This window comes from Haliotis cracherodii, unplaced genomic scaffold (assembly GCF_022045235.1).
Source record: "Haliotis cracherodii isolate W230 unplaced genomic scaffold, xgHalCrac1.p SCAF_7, whole genome shotgun sequence".
Classification (NCBI taxonomy): domain Eukaryota; kingdom Metazoa; phylum Mollusca; class Gastropoda; order Lepetellida; family Haliotidae; genus Haliotis; species Haliotis cracherodii.
The window spans coordinates 50,975,221-50,992,624 of NW_027266330.1; the positions used below are offsets into that span (position 1 = coordinate 50,975,221).

A 17,404-nucleotide genomic window follows, 5' to 3' on the forward strand; every position below is an offset into this window, starting at 1 on the left:
TTTCATGTAATTTATTGATACCTACTTGGGTGTCCCACTTCTGCTGCATTTGATCTCTGATGTAACATCTAATAACAGGCCTGATATCACTGTATGGGATCAAAAGTGGTGTCACAGATTTGTTGAGTACTGCTTTTGCAGCAGCATCGGTCATTGTGTACCCAGTGATTCCAACATGGCTGGGTAACCAACAAAAGACGATGTCATATTGGCCAGTAGCTAGTTTGTTATATAATTCAATAATTTGGATTAAAAGAGGATGATTACATGATATATTTTTGATAGCCTGAAGACATGAGAGAGAGTCTGAAAATAATACAAATTGCTTATGCTTAGCTTGTTTACCAATATATTTTAGAGCTTTTAAAATGGTATGGTATTCGGCTGTAAAAATGGAACTATGATCTGGAAGTTGTGAAGAAATATTCCTGGATCCAATGACAGTGGCTCTGCCAACCGCGTCACCATCCTTGGATCCATCTGTGAATATAGTTTTGTAAGTTTTGTATGTGTTCCGCAACTGATCATATTCTTGTTGGTAAATTAGTTGGTTTGTTTCTGATTTCTTAAGTTTAGTTAAAGACAGATCAACCTCTGGCTGTACCAACTGCCACGGTGGAGAAGACAAAAGCTGAGTTGGAGCTATATTTTTAAGATCGATATTAGAAGCAGAAATAGCAGGTTTGATTCGTAGAACGAGTGTAGGACTAAGGGATGGCTTTTTAAGGTATATGTCTTCATAGAGAGGACCTTTTATATGGTCTCAATTAATTGTGTATTTCTTGCAACCAATCAATGACTTTAAATGTCATGACGCCTCATTTTCATATTTTGTGTTGGCATTATTTCTTATTTCCAAGTCGTACATAACTAATCTTACGTCAATATCCACCTCCCATACATTCCTCAAATCAATTGATGTGCATGTATATTTTGGTAGGTTTGGTGTCTCTATGGCTGTCTAAAAGTCTTTGAGCCTGTCGGGTATGTATGAACGATGTGTGTTTTTGTGTTTTTACCTTATTTTTATGGATGGTTAATGTCAGTCGATGTGCTGATGGGGTATTGCAAATAAAGTATTTTGGGGTCCTCTCACAAAACCGAAAACGTTCTCGTATAGCCCAATTGGGCTATCCTCACATGGCCCGAATGGCCTTTTATAGCCCGTTTCGTGGGTTCCCCAACCTGTATATATATATACTTACCTTTGACAAATACACTGTGCAAGATAACAGTGATTAATCAATTAAGGTATTATTGGTAATCCTTCGATTGATGTTTTAATAATTCAACTGATCATTCCTCCTTTCCTGCTACGCTCCATCAGTGCGCCGTTACGCACGTTTAACATGATGAAAAATATACGTATAGAATAGAAGACGAGTCAATATTTGACCAGGCACTCGTGATGAGCAACCACCTCGTGGTGAGTGCTGGGTAACGCTAATAGCTCTTCCCCCGGGTGCACCCGGGCCAGAATGTGTCCACGAAACCCCATTGCTGGTCGTAAAAGGCGACCGAATTGGGCAACCTGTTTGCCGTGGGTTGCGCCCCTGTGTCGGTGGAGGAAGGGAGTCTGGTGGTTGAGGGCACTGGAACCAGGAACCGGTGTTCCTTTTGCCCAACACACCACTTTGACCCTAACTTCACCTAGACGGGTGGTAGAATGGGCCCGATTCTATCAATCGGCTGGTCACGCCAAGCCCTGTGCATAAAATTGTGTATGCACACACGTGATTTTTATAAATGTTTTATTTTGACTTGGTTGTGTATAACATGCTTGAATTCTCAAACTATTTATGTAACAATTTGCCTAGAGTCTTATGCCAGAAGGCGGTGGCTCATGGGCCAATATGGTGATGTTGACCTCCAAATTCAGTATGTATCCAATTTCTTGTCATGGGCCGAACCAGCCTGGCATTTAATTTGGTATACAAATATTGCTATTTGCGTCATATTTGCTGGAGTATAACATCCCTGTATCCCTGGTGTTTGCATCTTGGATATCCGGTGCACCAAAACACCGTTCTTTGTAACACTCCGTGGTGGGTGGGGAGCAGGGGTGCTGAATTACTTTATTTCATCATGTCTCACCAATACCCTGGTTCACACCGAACAAAACGTAGACATGTGGATCTAGATGAATCTGATGAAACTGAAAAATTATCTCGTGACTTATATTCCTGGGCCCGATTTATTGTGATCGAGGCAGCTGATAAACAACCATTAAAGCTTAATCCTTTCGCCATTTCAAAAGCAGTTTCAGAAATTTGCGGAGAAGTTAAAAATGTGACTCGTCTTCGTAGTGGCTCTCTTCTTGTTGAGTGCTCACGGAGACAGCAATCTCTCAATTTGCTATCTATAGCTACATTTGCAAATATTGAGGTTGCTGTGTCCGTACACAAAACCTTATATTCTTGCCGAGGCATTGTTCGTGACAGAGCTCGTTGCCTGTCCGACATGTCAGAGCAAGACATTACAGATGAATTGACTAGTCAAGGTGCAACTGCAGTGAAGCGTTTCACAATGAAATCCAGAGACGGTGACATCATGCCGTCAAATACCTATATGCTTACATTTGCACTGTCGGCCCTTCCTCAGTCTGTTAAAGCTGGTTATCTGAACATCGGAGTGGAGGTGTATGTCCCCAATCCACTCCGATGTTTCAAGTGCCAAAAATTTGGACATGGGTCTAAATCCTGTAATCACTCTGTAGTCTGTCAGTGCTGTGGTGACGGCCATGACAGCACTGGATGTACAGCTGACATTAAATGTTCAAACTGTAATGGCAACCATCTGGCTTCATCGAAATTATGTCCAGTGTGGCAAAAACAATAAAAAATCATCAGGCTAAAACATGAACAAAATATCTCGTTTTTCGAGGCTAAGAAGGCTATTGAAAGTCAGGCCCTGTCAACTCCACTTACCAGAACCTACTCTGCTGCTGCTGCTATCTCTACCCCTCCACCTCCTCTTATGCATACTGATAAATTTGAATTGCGTCAGTACAATTCTTATCATTCTTTTTCACCTCCAGGTGATAAAGCCACTGGCGGTGCTTCCATTTTGGTGAGGCATGGCATCATCCACAGTCCTGTTCATCTCCACTGTCACCTTCAAGGCTGTTGCTGTCCGACTTACTCTACAAATAACTTTCACACTTTGTTCCCTATATATTTCTCCATCCCCAAATTTGCAGCAGTCTGACCTTCAGGATTTATTTGACCAACTACCTAAGCCCTGTATCATCATGGGTGATCTTAATGGGCATAACCCTCTATGGGGAAGTTCTAATACAAATAATAAAGGGAAAATCCTTGAAGATTTTATTGCTAACATTAATCTATGCATCTTCAACGACGGCTCGAACACATATTTACATCCTGCAACAGGTACGTACACTGCATTAGATCTGTCAATCACATATTCTAACTTATTTAATGAATTTGAATGGTCAGTCCATGATGACCTTTGTGGAAGTGATCATTTTCCGACAGTACTTACAGCTGTAAACCCCACTGATGATCCACCTATAACAAGATGGATTTTTTCTTAGGCAAATTGGCTGTTATTTCAGAACATATGTACTGACAAATTGCAACACGACCTTTTTATGGATGTTCCTGACCCGATTCAGTTGTTTTTCGATCAACTGAAAGGTATAGCTGATGAAACTATTCCTAAGTGAACCCACATATTCGTAAACCATGGTTTACTTATGATTGCAAACAAGCTAGGAAGCGTAGGAAGAAGGCTGAGAAATACTTCCGACGCCATCCTACTGTTCATAATTTGAATAATGTAAAAATTAATTATGCCAAAGCTGGACGAACTTTTAAACTCAATAAACGACAGACCTGGAAGGATTATGTTTCCCAAATAAATTCTCGCACGCCTATGTCAAAGGTGTGGAACATGATCCAAAAAATCAAAGGCAAAGGTTCCAAATCAAGTATTCATCATCTCAAAGATGATAATAATTTATTGACAGAAAAATCAGATATTGCAAACAAACTGGGCGAAACTTTAGCCAAACATTCTTCTTCGTCAAATTATAATCCAAAGTTTCAGAAGTATCAACAACAACAAGAAAGGAAAAAACTCAATTTTATTTCTGACAATGGAGAAGATTATAACGAAGTATTTTCACCTCATGAGCTACACACTGCTTTAGCACAAGCTCATGATACTGCAACTGGTGCTGATGATATCCATTATCAGCTTCTTAAACACTTGCCTGAATCTTGTCTCACAACACTATTGAATATTTTCGATGATATTTGGACAACAGGACATTTTTCTCCTTCGTGGAGAAATGCCATCGTTGTACCCATACCAAAGCCTGGCAGGGATCATACAGATCCATCCAATTACCGACCTATTTCATTAACTAGCTGTGTTTGTAAAACCATGGAGCGCATGGTGAATAATCGCTTGGTTTGGTTTTTAGAAACCAACAATTTAATCAGTGATATCCAATGCGGTTTTCGTAAAAACCGAAGTACAATTGATCATTTGGTTCGCTTAGAATCCTTTATTAAAAATGCTTTTATAAACAAACAACATGCTGTATCTATCTTTTTCGATCTTCAAAAAGCTTATGATACCACTTGGAAGCATGGTATTTTAAAAGATTTACATGACTTATGATGACATGATGGTTTAATAGGCCGCTTGCCTCAATTTGTATCACAGCTTTTAACAGACAGACAATTTCAAGTTCGTGTTGGATCAACCCTGTCTGATCATTATAATCAGGATCAGGGGGTTCCACAAGGCAGTATTTTGTCTGTTACCTTGTTTAGCATAAAAATAAATAGTTTATCTAAAGTATTAAATGACTCAATCGATGGGTCATTGTTTGTGGATGATTTTAATATTTCATGTCGTGGTAAAAATATGCGTACCATTGAAAGACAGTTAGAGTTGTGTCTTAATAAAATTCAAAAATGGTGTCTTGAGAATGGATTTAAGTTTTCACAGACGAAAACAAATTGTATACATTTCTGTCGGAAATATAAACCCCATAAAGACCCAGAGCTCTCTTTAGATGGTACTCCAATTAAGGTTGTAAAAGAGGCCAAATTTCTGGGATTGATTTTCGACCACCATTTGACGTTTTTGCCACATATTAAATATTTAAAGACTAAATGCCTGAAGGCCCTCGATTTGTTGAAAGTCGTCTCGAATTCTAAGTGGGGAGGGGATCAGACAACCCCCCTTCACTTATATAGATCGTTAATCCGCTCTAAATTAGACTATGGCTCCATTGTGTATGCTGGAGCTTGCAAGAGTAATTTAAAAAAGCTAGATTCAATCCACCATCAAGGACTTAGACTGTGCCTTGGTGCTTTTAGAACTTCTCCTGTTGACAGTCTCTATGGCGAGGCTGATGAACCCTCTTTGAAACTACACCGTATTAAATTATCTCTACAATATATCACCAAATTGCACTCTAACCCTTCTAATCCTGCATATGACTCTGTTTTTCATCCTCAATATGAAGAACTGTTTCTGAGGAAACCAAAGCTGGTTCCCCCACTTGGAATTCGGATTAAATCAAATGTTATTGCTGCCAATATAGATTTAGATCTCATCTCTCCTTACCGCCTTTTGTCTTCTCCTCCCTGGCAGTTGGTGAGGCCAGAAGTAGACATTTCCCTCACACGTTTTATAAAATCTGAGACCAATCCACTCGTATATCAACAAGCATATTTACAGTTAAGAAATAAATACGACACTCACCGTTCAATCTTTACTGATGGATCCAAGGATGCTGGCAAAGTAGCATCTGCCACCGTCATTGGATCCAAACATTTATCCTCCAGAATACCAGATAATAGCTCTATATTCACTGCTGAGGCCAATGCTATCCTTACAGCCTTGGGATACATTCAAAAACAGTCTGCATATAAACGATTTATAATCTTTTCTGATTCTTTATCTTGTCTTCAGGCACTTAAAAAAGTCTGTTCTAGTCATCCAATCATTTTAAACATTTTAGAACTTTATAATGATCTTTCAACTGGCCAATACGACATCCGTCTTTTGTTGGCTGCCCAGTCATGTGGGCATAAAAGGCAACACAATGGCTGCTGCTGCTGCTAAAGCAGCCCTCAACAAATCTGTGACACCACTTCTACTTCCATACAGTGATTATAAACCTGTGATCAGATGTTACATCAGAGATCTTATGCAAATGAAGTGGGACACCCAAGTGGGTATCAATAAATTACATCAAATTAAGCCAACTCTCGGTTACACCTACTTGGGGTGTCAGTCCAGATTTGAAGAGGTCCTTTTACGACGATGTCGTATTGGCCATTCAAGATACACACACGAATATCTATTGAAAGGTGATGATCCTCCGTTTTTCATCCCTTGTGATGAGAGAATCACAGTCAAGCATGTCCTGCTGACTGTATTGATTTTTCCATTACAAGGGATAAGTATTTCATAGTTTCGTCCATCCATGATCTTTTTAGTATCAGTGCTCATTTACTCATCTGTTTTTTAAAAGAAATAGAATTAATAGATAAATTTTGATTGTAATATGTATAGTATATAGAAAGTGATTTTAATTTGGTAAAATGAATTCATAACTTAGATTGTTAGTGGCTGTATCTCCACAGGGGGTTGAAGTATCGTAAAACAATTGTCCCCCTGGGAAGGTACGTAAGTCCGGTATCATTCAAAGTATCTTTTCATTTCGCTGTGATTTTAATCGTAGATTTTTTGTTGATTTTAACTGTTTGGCTAATCTTTCTGATCATCGCCAGTGGCCAGAGGGATGATGTAAATCCTGCTGGGGACCATGTAGGTAGCAGAAGTACCGTAAGTCCCCATGGTCCCTAGTATGGTGGCCTAACTTTGGTTGCTGGCGATCTACAGCCCGTTTTTATACTGTGTCGTCTGATATAATTTGATCATTTTATTGCTCTAAAACTTTTAAAATTATAATTTGTTATATATTGCTAGTTGTTGTACTGTTCTTCGGCGACATGTTTTTATATATAATATAAATGTTTAACTTGTTCAAGTCACGATATGGCTGAAATAGTGCCGACGTGACTTTAAATATTAACTCACTCACTCACTCACTCAATATTTGACCACGAAGTTTAGTCCGAGTCTATTGTACTTAAACCTAAATTCAAAACCGGTTTCGGAATATCAGTATAGTTTCAGCATACAATGAGTCGTAAAAGCATGTGCAAATTGCTGCACGTTTCGAACTATTGACGTGTAAATTCCTTTTGTCGTTACACAAAACGTACCAACCATACGAGGGCACAGGTGGCCCAATCATCTAGTGTGCTGCGACTCGCTGTGCAGAGTTGCGTCTCTTGGGCACGCCAGAAACCTATGATTGTGGGTTCGAATCCCGGTTCGCTCCGATTGTGTTTCTAGGTTTGTCAGCACCATTCCTGTGCTCGTGGGTTTCACCGAAGTGGTAAACGTCTGAAACCTGCATTAGGTCGGGCTTTCCTCCCACATTAAGCTGACACGCCGTGATGTAACTGGAATACTGTTAAAAGCGGCGTTAAACCCAACTCACTCACAAACCATGCTTTTTCATCCATAGTCACGGGTGATTGAATGGAGAATGGTACGTGGGAAGCAATTAGTTACGATAGTTTTATAAATACAGATTTCTTCGACAATATTCTTTAAAGGGACATTTCGAATGTGAGCTCTGCATGAGAGTAATTTTGCCATGGTGTGTTACTGATTGACGTGAGAAAGAGAAATTGAACCCGCTTCGATTTGGTCACGCTTACAGTATGATTTTAAGGCTTTTGATGCTGTTATGCCGTTCAACGAATCCCTTTGTTCGAGGACCGTACGATTACATTAAGTGGTGTTTTACCTCTCACATTTGACAAATAGCATTGGCCAGTTTTGATGTGAGTGAGTGAGTGAGTTCAGATTTAACGTCACATCGGCAGTATTTCAGCCATATCGTGACGAGAAGTACATTAATAATACATATATTTAGACAATATAAAAAGCTGTCAACGATGGACAGTACAATGACTAGAATATCACAGTCTATTTAAAACTAGTTGAGAATATATAAAAGTCATAAGTATTAGTGAACAACACAATATAAAAATGGGCTAGCGATCGTCAGTAACTAAAGGGAGATCACCATACCAGGGGCCATGGGGACTTCCTGCATGGACCCTGGCTGGATTTATATCATCCCTTCAGTCACTGGCGATAGTTTACCAGTTAAGCCTTATATTAAATGACAAAAATACTACGTTTTAAAATTCCGGTATGCATAAAAATACATTGAATGACATACCCTCCTAGGGGGACAATAATGTTACGCCACTAGTTTGATGTGAACTGGCAACCTATATCAATGACATGAGATCGAAGGACTTTACTAAAGCATTGTGGTTGCTACCTCCATACTTCAGTTCAATTCGAAGATGAGCGAGTGAGTGAGTTAACACTTTAGTCACATCGGCAATATTGCAGCCATACATTGACTATCAAGGGTTAAACTTAATTATAAACCTATTCATTGGGATCTCTATTAAGAGTTCTTTCTACAGGCATTAACACCTCTTGTAAGGTTTCACTTTCAAAGTAAAACCTATTAAGAGGTTTTATTTTCGTTCGGGAGGTTTTACTGTGAATGTAAAACCTCAAATCCCAGGTTTAACCAAGTAACTCAAAAAACGACAACAAGTAGCAGAACAAGTGCTTTTAAACAAGTGCTTATCAATGCCGAACAATTTGCACGTGCTGTAACTGCTAGCCGTTACGTCACAACTACCTCTATGTAACAGTTGGATTGTTTAAAGTAAAAAATCTTGTAAAGCAAAAGACACCTTTAAAATTTGCGAATTTTCGTTTTGAAAAGTTTAAAAGAATTGGAATATTGCAACACAAACATTTAGAAACCGAAGATTTCACTTTCATTTAAAAGTAAGTATTTTAGTTGTGTTTTGTTGTTGACACGTCCAAGTGCTCTTGAACGCCTGGCAAGTCAGCAATTTTCACGTGCAATATATGATATCACGTCTTCATGAAAGCGCCTCATTTATAGATGCTTGTTTTAACATTTAATCAATTTAGACGGTTTATAAGTATGGAAAAACATTTGTTCTTTCCCTCGGTTTTGGTAGAGAGAGCATGCCCTGGGGCTCGGGAAAAACCGCGGGGGCTTCTCCCAAGGGCATGCTCTGTCTACCAAAACCTCGGAAGCGTGTTTTCTCCAATACTGAATACATTGCCAACGAAAATAACTAAATTGCCACTAAAATAACTAGACTTATCACAGAAAAAAATGTAAAACTAGTATGGAATCATAAAAAGGATAGCACCATATATATAAATACATAATAAAAACGGGCTATAGAGATCACCAGCCACTGAAGACAGACACCATACTGGGGACCATGAGGACTTACAGTACCTTTGCTACCTTCATAGACCCAAGCAGGCCTTACCCCATTCGTTCAAGTACTGGCGATTATTGGCAAAGTTAACCTAACATATGACAAAGACACATATTCAACGATTAAAAACGTGGTAGTTCTAAACTTACTTTGAAAGATATGGACCGTACATTACCTCTCAGGGGGACAATAGTTATACAGCACCTAAATCCCTTGAAGGATACCACCACCAACGATATCAGAAGCTAATTTTATCTCCAATTTTATAACATTCATATTTTACAAGACGCATCGATCATTTTTTTCAAACAACTCTATTTCGTTTAAAAACCAATGATTAAACGGGAATTAATAAAAGACCCTAAAGATAATGATTGAATAGTTACACCTTGTGCTGGCAAAATCAGGACATGCTTGACAGTGATTCTCTTATCACAATGGATACAAAATGGACGATCCTCATCTTTCAATAATATTCATGTGTATACTTACCATGGCCTATTCCATCGTAAAATGACCTCTTCCAACGTGGGGGGCGGTCGGGTAGCCTAGTGGTTAAAGCGTTTGCTCTTTATGCCGAAGACCCGGGTTCGATTCCTGACATGGGTACAATGTGTGAAACCCATTTCTGGTGTCCCCCTGCAGTGATATTGTTGGAATATTGCTAAAAGCGGTGTAAAACCTCACTCACTCACTCACTCACTCAAATGTGGACTGACAACCCAAGTAGGCGTAGCCAATAGTTGGTTTTGTTTCATGTAATTTACTGATACCTACTTGAGTGTCCCACTTCTTTTGCATCATATCTCGGATGTAACATCTGATCACTGGTCTATAATCACTGTATTGCATTTGAAGTGGCGTAAGAGATTTGTTGACTGTCGCTTTGTAGAAGAATCGGTCATAGTGTTACCAATGATTCCAACATGGCTGGGTAACCCAAAACAGACAATATCGTATTAGCCAGTAGCAAGATCATTATGTAATTCAACAATTTCTAATAAAAGCATATGATGACATGCATTATTTTGAATAGCCTGAGGCCACGATAGAGAGTCAGAAAGTATGATAAATTGTTTATATTAAGATTGTTCATTGATGTTTTCTAGAATAGCTTGGATTCCGCTGTAAAAATGGAACAAGCATCTGGTAGTCTTGATGATATTGTTTTTGATCCAATGACAGTGGCGTTAGCGACTGCACCACCATCCTTGGGACCATCTGCAAATAAATACTCAACAACAAAAGTTCCTGTGACATCAATATTTTAGTGTATTTTTCAAACAAGTAAAGTTTTCAATATTGTAGTACATGTATGGAATCACGTCACAAAAACGCAACTGCTACAGAAAAGCATGCATTCCATGCAAAAGTTGACTTTTATGCAAGCCTCATGCATTTCACTACCCAAGAATGTGTATAAAAATCATGTGCGTTAACGGGATTCCATATGCATTGTTTAGCATCGCGCTGACAACAACCACTCAAACAAAATTACGAAATTATTCAATTAATGTTACGAAATGCCACGACTTTCCGAAAATGAGCGTCTGCGAACCATTGGTATGCTTGAAGCAGGATCGAGTCAACGTGACGTTGCAAGACAATTTAACGTCCACAGAAACACCATTTGGTGTTTATGGCAAAAGATGAAATCAGTACGAGACCATCCTCGGAGTGGCAGGCCACGCGTAACCAATAATCGACAAGGCAACTGGATTCGAACAACACACCCACGAAATCGATTCTAGCCAGAAACAGTGACTGCAAGAAGCATCTCTGGCCTTCGACGAATATCTTCACAAACCGTACGTCGACGCCTCTTGGTGTGCAGGGATTGCTCCAGCACATATGGACAGATATCCCACAGGACTTTGTGCGACGCCTGGTCCATTCCATGAGACGACGATGTGTTGCTTGCATCGCAGCCAGAGGTGGACACACACGCTATTGATTTGTAAATTGACATTTTGGCATGTTCAGTTTTTTTTTTTTATGAAATCACGCATTTTCTGAAGTCAGTATGGCAAATTAAATCCTTCGAACACTTACAGGAGTCTTTTATCTGTTGCAAACCGAAATTGTTTTTGATTTGGTAAAAAACATAACCTTAATGTTATTCAATGTCACAGGAACTTTTGTTGTTCAGTATATTTAGAGGGCCTTGGCTCAAACACACTCGCGTGATAACCTCTCTTTACTTTTCTAAATAAAAGCACTGCGTCACTTCGTATCGTAGTTTCGTTTTGAACAATGCGGTGTAGAAGAATTTATTCTGTGAAACGTTTACAAGCGGCAGATTGTGCACAAGTTCAGCTGTCGCTTGATACATGGATGCACGCAGAAACACTACAGAGGTTAGTAAAAACATAAACTATCTATAGGTCTTCGGTTAGTGTACGAGTATACTGAAAGCACTCTCCTACATGTGCAAGACAAAGCATGTATCTAGTGTTTCCACAACTATAATGTAATAGCATGTAAACTCGGGCTGTCACAACACCTGTCGGCCTGTAACCCGTGATCATTTCAAATACCTTACAGGCAGACATGGATTCTCATTTTCGTTCAGTATAATCTTTCTTCTTTTCGTGTTTGGAGGTTCTACGTTAATGAAGACCTACTTTTGTTCTGAGCAATACAATTCCCAGTTGCTTTACAATGGGCTATGTTGAGAACCTAGAATGTTTACATTTTGTGAAGCGTTCAACATTTTGTGCACACTTTCAGCGTGTCGCTTTACACATGGATGCACGCAGAATCATTGCTGTCATAACTACAACTATAAACTGTCAGTAAGTGTTCAGTGAGTGTACGATTTTACAAAATGCCCTCAACTACGTATGCATGACAAAGCATTTGTTGTGTACCAGGAATTGTAATACCGCTGACACAGCTATCATTTGAAATGAAACTGATTAATTGTTTTATGGGTCTAATTAGGAGTATTATGGGACTATACATCTAAATATATTCTACATCGGTGTATCTGCAAAGCCGCCATTACCACCCCTACTCACATAAAGGGTGAAGTGAGGGGCGGCCTGACCCAGACAACACCCATATCCACGATAATTATTCGTGATCGAAATACTTCCTTGTAGAGACAGACAGCGTGTACTAATATTGTAAGGTTGGTTGGTTGGTTGGTTGGTTTGTAGTTCAACGCCGCACTCATCAATATTCCAGCTATATGACGGCGGTGATATTGTAAGGAGTGGAAATACATAGAATTGATGACAGCTGAATCACTTTATGTTTTCCACTTGTAACAAGATTCCATGCCGTGATATAACTGAACTACTGTAAAGGCTGATTTAAAACAAACTCACATGAGCACTGTTTGTTTGTTGTTGATCGCTGCACTCAGCAATATTACAGTTATATGACGGGGGTCTGTAAATAATCGAGTCTGGACCAGACAATCCTGTGATTGACATCATGAGCATCGATCCATGCAATTAAGATACGATGACATGCATCGACAGCGAGCCTGACCACCCGATCCCGTTAGTGGCCTATCACGACAAGTCGCCTGTTACGGGCAAGCGTGGGTTGCTGAAGACCTATTCTACCCGGATCTTCAACGTAATGAAGTATAATTCTGCAAGGAAAACAAGAGTTTGGATCTAGCTTCTCTCTGCTGTCATGTTTAACCATGTGTTACTTCTTATATAGCGATCAGCATGTCCGTCCGTCTGCTTGTATGTCCGTATGGCGTCCGTTCCGCGTTACCAGAGCAGAACTCCTAAATCGTTGAGTCGTGAGCTGGTGACTTTTGATGATTTAGGACTGTTATTTATTCATTACGATAAGTTGGACTTTATTGAAAATGAGGGGAGTGCTCTTTTCCGGGGCAGTGAGTGTGAGAGAGTTAACATTTAACGTCGCATTGGCATTTCTTCAGCCATATAGCGACGATACCAAGTTAATATGTTAACAATTTAGTTATTTATGCAAAGTTATATTTAAAAACAAGTTGTGAGACATATTTGAGCATACTATATTTAAAAACAATTTATCAAAATATTTGAGCATAACACTATGATGTATACAGCTTTAAAACACGGCCTACAGTCCTCCAGAAGCCAAAGCTAGGCCACGCTGGGGATCATGGGTATTTACAGTACCTCTGCTTCCTGCATGATACCCCAGCAGTATTTACGTCATCACTTTAGCTACTGGTGGTTATGCACAATACTAACCAACATTAAAAAATACTCACCAATGAGTTCGTTTAAAAACACTGGTTGATGATAGTTACGTTGATTATGATAGGATTACGTGTCACATAGGGGTACACTAATTTTACGATACTTTACCCCCCTAGACATAGCCTTCAATAATGTCCGTAATGATGATAATAACATCACACCAAATTTTAAAACAAGCAATTAGTTATCCACATATAATATATTTAAAATTTATGATACAGACCAATTTCTTTCAAAAAGCTGATAACAAGATGCCCGCTGACACGGGAAAAGAGATCTTTCAGATTTACGCTTTGATAATGTGAATCCCTTGCGATTGCAAAGTCCACACAGTCAAGCAATATATGCTTGACGGTGAACCTTTCATCACAAGGGATACACTTAGGAGGTTCGTCCTTATCTGTCTTCAGCAGATATTCGTGGGTAAACCGACTGTGGTCAATACAACATCGTCGTAAAACGACCTCGCCATGTCTTGACTGACAACCCAAGTAGGTATGACCAATTGTTGGTTTCAATTCGTGAAGTGTATTGCTTCCTACCTGGGTGTCCCACCTCTTTTGCATGAGATCCCAAATGTAACTCTTGATGATTGGTTTGAAATCACTACACGGGATAAGTGTTGGAGATAAAGGTTTTTCAAGAGCTGCTTTAGCTGCAGCATCGGTTTTTGAGTTACCTGTTATGTCTACATGACTTGGTAACCAGCAAAAGACGATGTCACATTGGCCTGTAGAAAAACATTAGAGAGTTCTAAAATGTCCAGAATAAAAGTGTGCTGTGATGAGACACCTTTCACCCTTAAGTGCCTGAAGGCAAGACAACGAATCAGAGAAGATGATGCATGGTTCTTTCAGGTTGGTTTTGATGTTTGATATAGGTAAAGCTGTTAGGATAGTTTTGGCCTCAGCAGTAAAGATAGAACTGGAATCTGGGATTCTTGAGGAGACAGTTCTGGATCCAGTGATGTTGGCACTAGCAACTTTGCCACCATCCGTGGACCCGTCTGTAAAAATGGACCTTTGAGAATTATATTTCGAGCGTAATTGGTTATAAGATTGTTGATATACCAAAGGATTAGTTTCTGACTTTTTTTAGCTGTGTTAGAGTGAGGCCTACTTCTGGCTTCACCATCTGCCAGGGAGGAGAAGACAGAAATTGAATTCTGATTCCAAGAGGTGGAACCAGGTTTGAAAGATTTTTAAACAGATTTTCATATTAAGGGAGGAAAACATTAAATGCTGGATTTACTTGATTTGAATACAATTTAGTAATGTATTGCAGTGAAGGTTCAATGCGGTCCTGTTCGAGTGAGGGTTCATCGGCCTCCACATACCAACTGTCCATGGGAGACGTCCCAAAAGCTCTAAGATAGAGTCTTAGGCCTTGATGGTTAATAGTGTTCAATTTTTCTAAGTTGTTCTTGCAGGCTCCACCATAGACAATGGAAGCATAGTCTTGTCTGGAGCGCATAAACGATCTGTACAAGTGAAGGAGGGTGGTCTGATCCCCTCCCCACTCGCAATTTGAAACGCCTTTTAACAAGTCGAGAGCCTAATGACACTATTTTCCTCTGGCTAAGGGTGATCAGAATCTGTATTGCAAACTTGAACCCTTTTCAGAGATTAATACGCGACACTGTTTCCGTATCGTTAAACATATAACCAATAAAAAAGGTATTGAGCGAGCCTTGGACAATTTAATGCTAATCTCTGTACTCTATATATCCCATATTTGCGATACGTAAACACACGATATCTTTACCATGTAATGTCATTAAAAAATGATTTCGTTCATAAAATGAACTCAAGATAATGTCTCATAGGACCTGGTATGTAGAGATAATCTTGAAGTGTACTCATAAGGTGTTGCTTTCAGATTCATAAACTCAGGACCAGCTTGTGCGCATAATGGACACCTCTATGTTGAATACCTTCATCACCCGGTACGATCCTCGTTAAAAGGCTAATATTGCTGGTGTAATTTTTATGAATTGTGATATTTGTAAAATAAAATAACAATAACAAAGTATGACGCTATATTTATATATGTGAATATCTCACTTCATATTTTCACACCGAACTTCAAATTGCGTCACGTTGAAACTTTTCTGATAATTAAATGAAAATCCAAAGACGAATATGATTCATGTTTCATTCGCAGAAGCCATATTGTTGTCAATGTACAGTAAAGTTTTTTCTGTTTAGATGTGAAGGGATCTTGAATTTACTTGGAAACGCAACACCAGAAGATAAGAGAGAAGGAGCCTGTACCATTGTGCAGAAGGCAAGGTATTGCTCATTGAGTTTACATTGACACCTTGTATAATGAACAAAATGCCAATTCCCCTCAGCATGTGTTTATTCTGTTCATTTCATTGTCAGTTTCACCATTCGCTCATATGAGATGATTGATTGAAACAGATGGTTTAACTGAACACTAAAACATACAATACATAATTCAAGCTCCTTTACATAATATGTTGCATACATTATTTACCATGTTTGCTGCAAACAGCACACGGCAACGGTGTACACCACAATACAACTGGATACACTATGCTGTGGAATAAATTAAATTAGCTGTGCTTTCTTATAACGCCTATGGGTATGAAAGTTAGCCCTAGCTAAAACGTTTATCAGCATACCATTTGCTGTGCCCATTTCACAAGTTTTGTTCTCTTACTTTTTGTTAGTCATGTCATGTCTACCGCTCTCAAAAGTGCATGGTCTCACAGTATGCAGTAGACTACAACGGATCCTTCAACCAATTCAAAACCCCGAGTTAAAAAGTTAAAATGTCTATGTGATAATAGGCAACATTTCTATATATGTTCATATATGGAAATTCTCAGCTGCAGGATATTCTCCAGGAATTATGGAAGTAATTTCGACAGTGATAATGTCGTTTCTAAAAACCGTTTGGAGATCAAGTCAAAATGTATCCAGTATGTGCTTATTTCGTTTCCATTTAGGAGATAAACCTGCTCCATTTTAAAATGTTGTAGTTCCACTGTAGAGTAGATACCTCTTTTTTAATATGGAACAGAGCACTTTAATATATCATTTAGAGGGAATTAGGGGTCACAGGTAGTTATAAAGATGACACATATTACTAAGTTCAACATTAAAATACCCATAGTCTTGTTCAAAATAAGGGTTCAAAACACAAAGCTTTTCAAAAAGAAGTTGACAAATAACCTTCAAAACTGAGTCCAAAGATGTATGTTTTGATTTCATCGTAACCTGTTGTGAACTGTTTGGACTCACTAATTCATTTCTTGGAAATCGAATATGCCATCTTGCATTGTAGGGATGACAGGTTGTAGAAATAACTTAAGCAAATGCTGAACGAACAACACACGTTAGTAATCAACATGGTAATATATTTATTTTAAATGTGTAAATCTTAGCAATTAGTTTCAATTTACACAGTAAATAATACAAATTCAAAATAAATGCCTCTTCACCAGGAACTGGGATGTGGCTGAACTTGACCTACATCCCAGTTACTCACAACTGTCAATGGCTGCCAATGGTTTTGTTTACATAACCAGTGCCTCTGACAAGATACATAAGCATGACTGAACAGCCATTTTTTTACACTGACGACCAGCCACCTATTTTGACACAGTGTATAATAGAGGATATATCTGTACGTTTACAGTTCCTATGGGTGATCTATCAGCAGCCTTTTTATTGAATCGATTTGTAGGCTATTGATGTATTCATAAGTATTTTTTGTATGAAAAGGCTTCACATATTTGAAAGAGGT

General features: G+C 38.9%; 1 protein-coding gene across 5 annotated transcripts in view; it reads left to right on the top strand.

Annotated features, from left to right (window-relative positions):
- Window positions 1-11,697: 11,697 nt before the first annotated feature.
- Window positions 11,698-17,404, top strand: part of LOC139447720 (nuclear GTPase SLIP-GC-like) — a 115,982-nt gene continuing 110,275 nt past the window's right edge. For 2 of the 5 annotated variants that reach the window (XM_071229180.1, XM_071229186.1), the window contains exons 1-3: window positions 11,744-11,773; window positions 12,147-12,211; window positions 15,838-15,921. In XM_071229180.1, the coding sequence (XP_071085281.1) occupies window positions 11,747-11,773; window positions 12,147-12,211; window positions 15,838-15,921 (176 nt within the window). In that variant the 5' untranslated portion in view covers window positions 11,744-11,746. Of the gene's footprint in view, window positions 11,774-12,146; window positions 12,212-15,508; window positions 15,576-15,837; window positions 15,922-17,404 lie in introns of those variants that run through there. The other 3 variants (XM_071229181.1, XM_071229184.1, XM_071229187.1) reach the window with 3 other exon arrangements.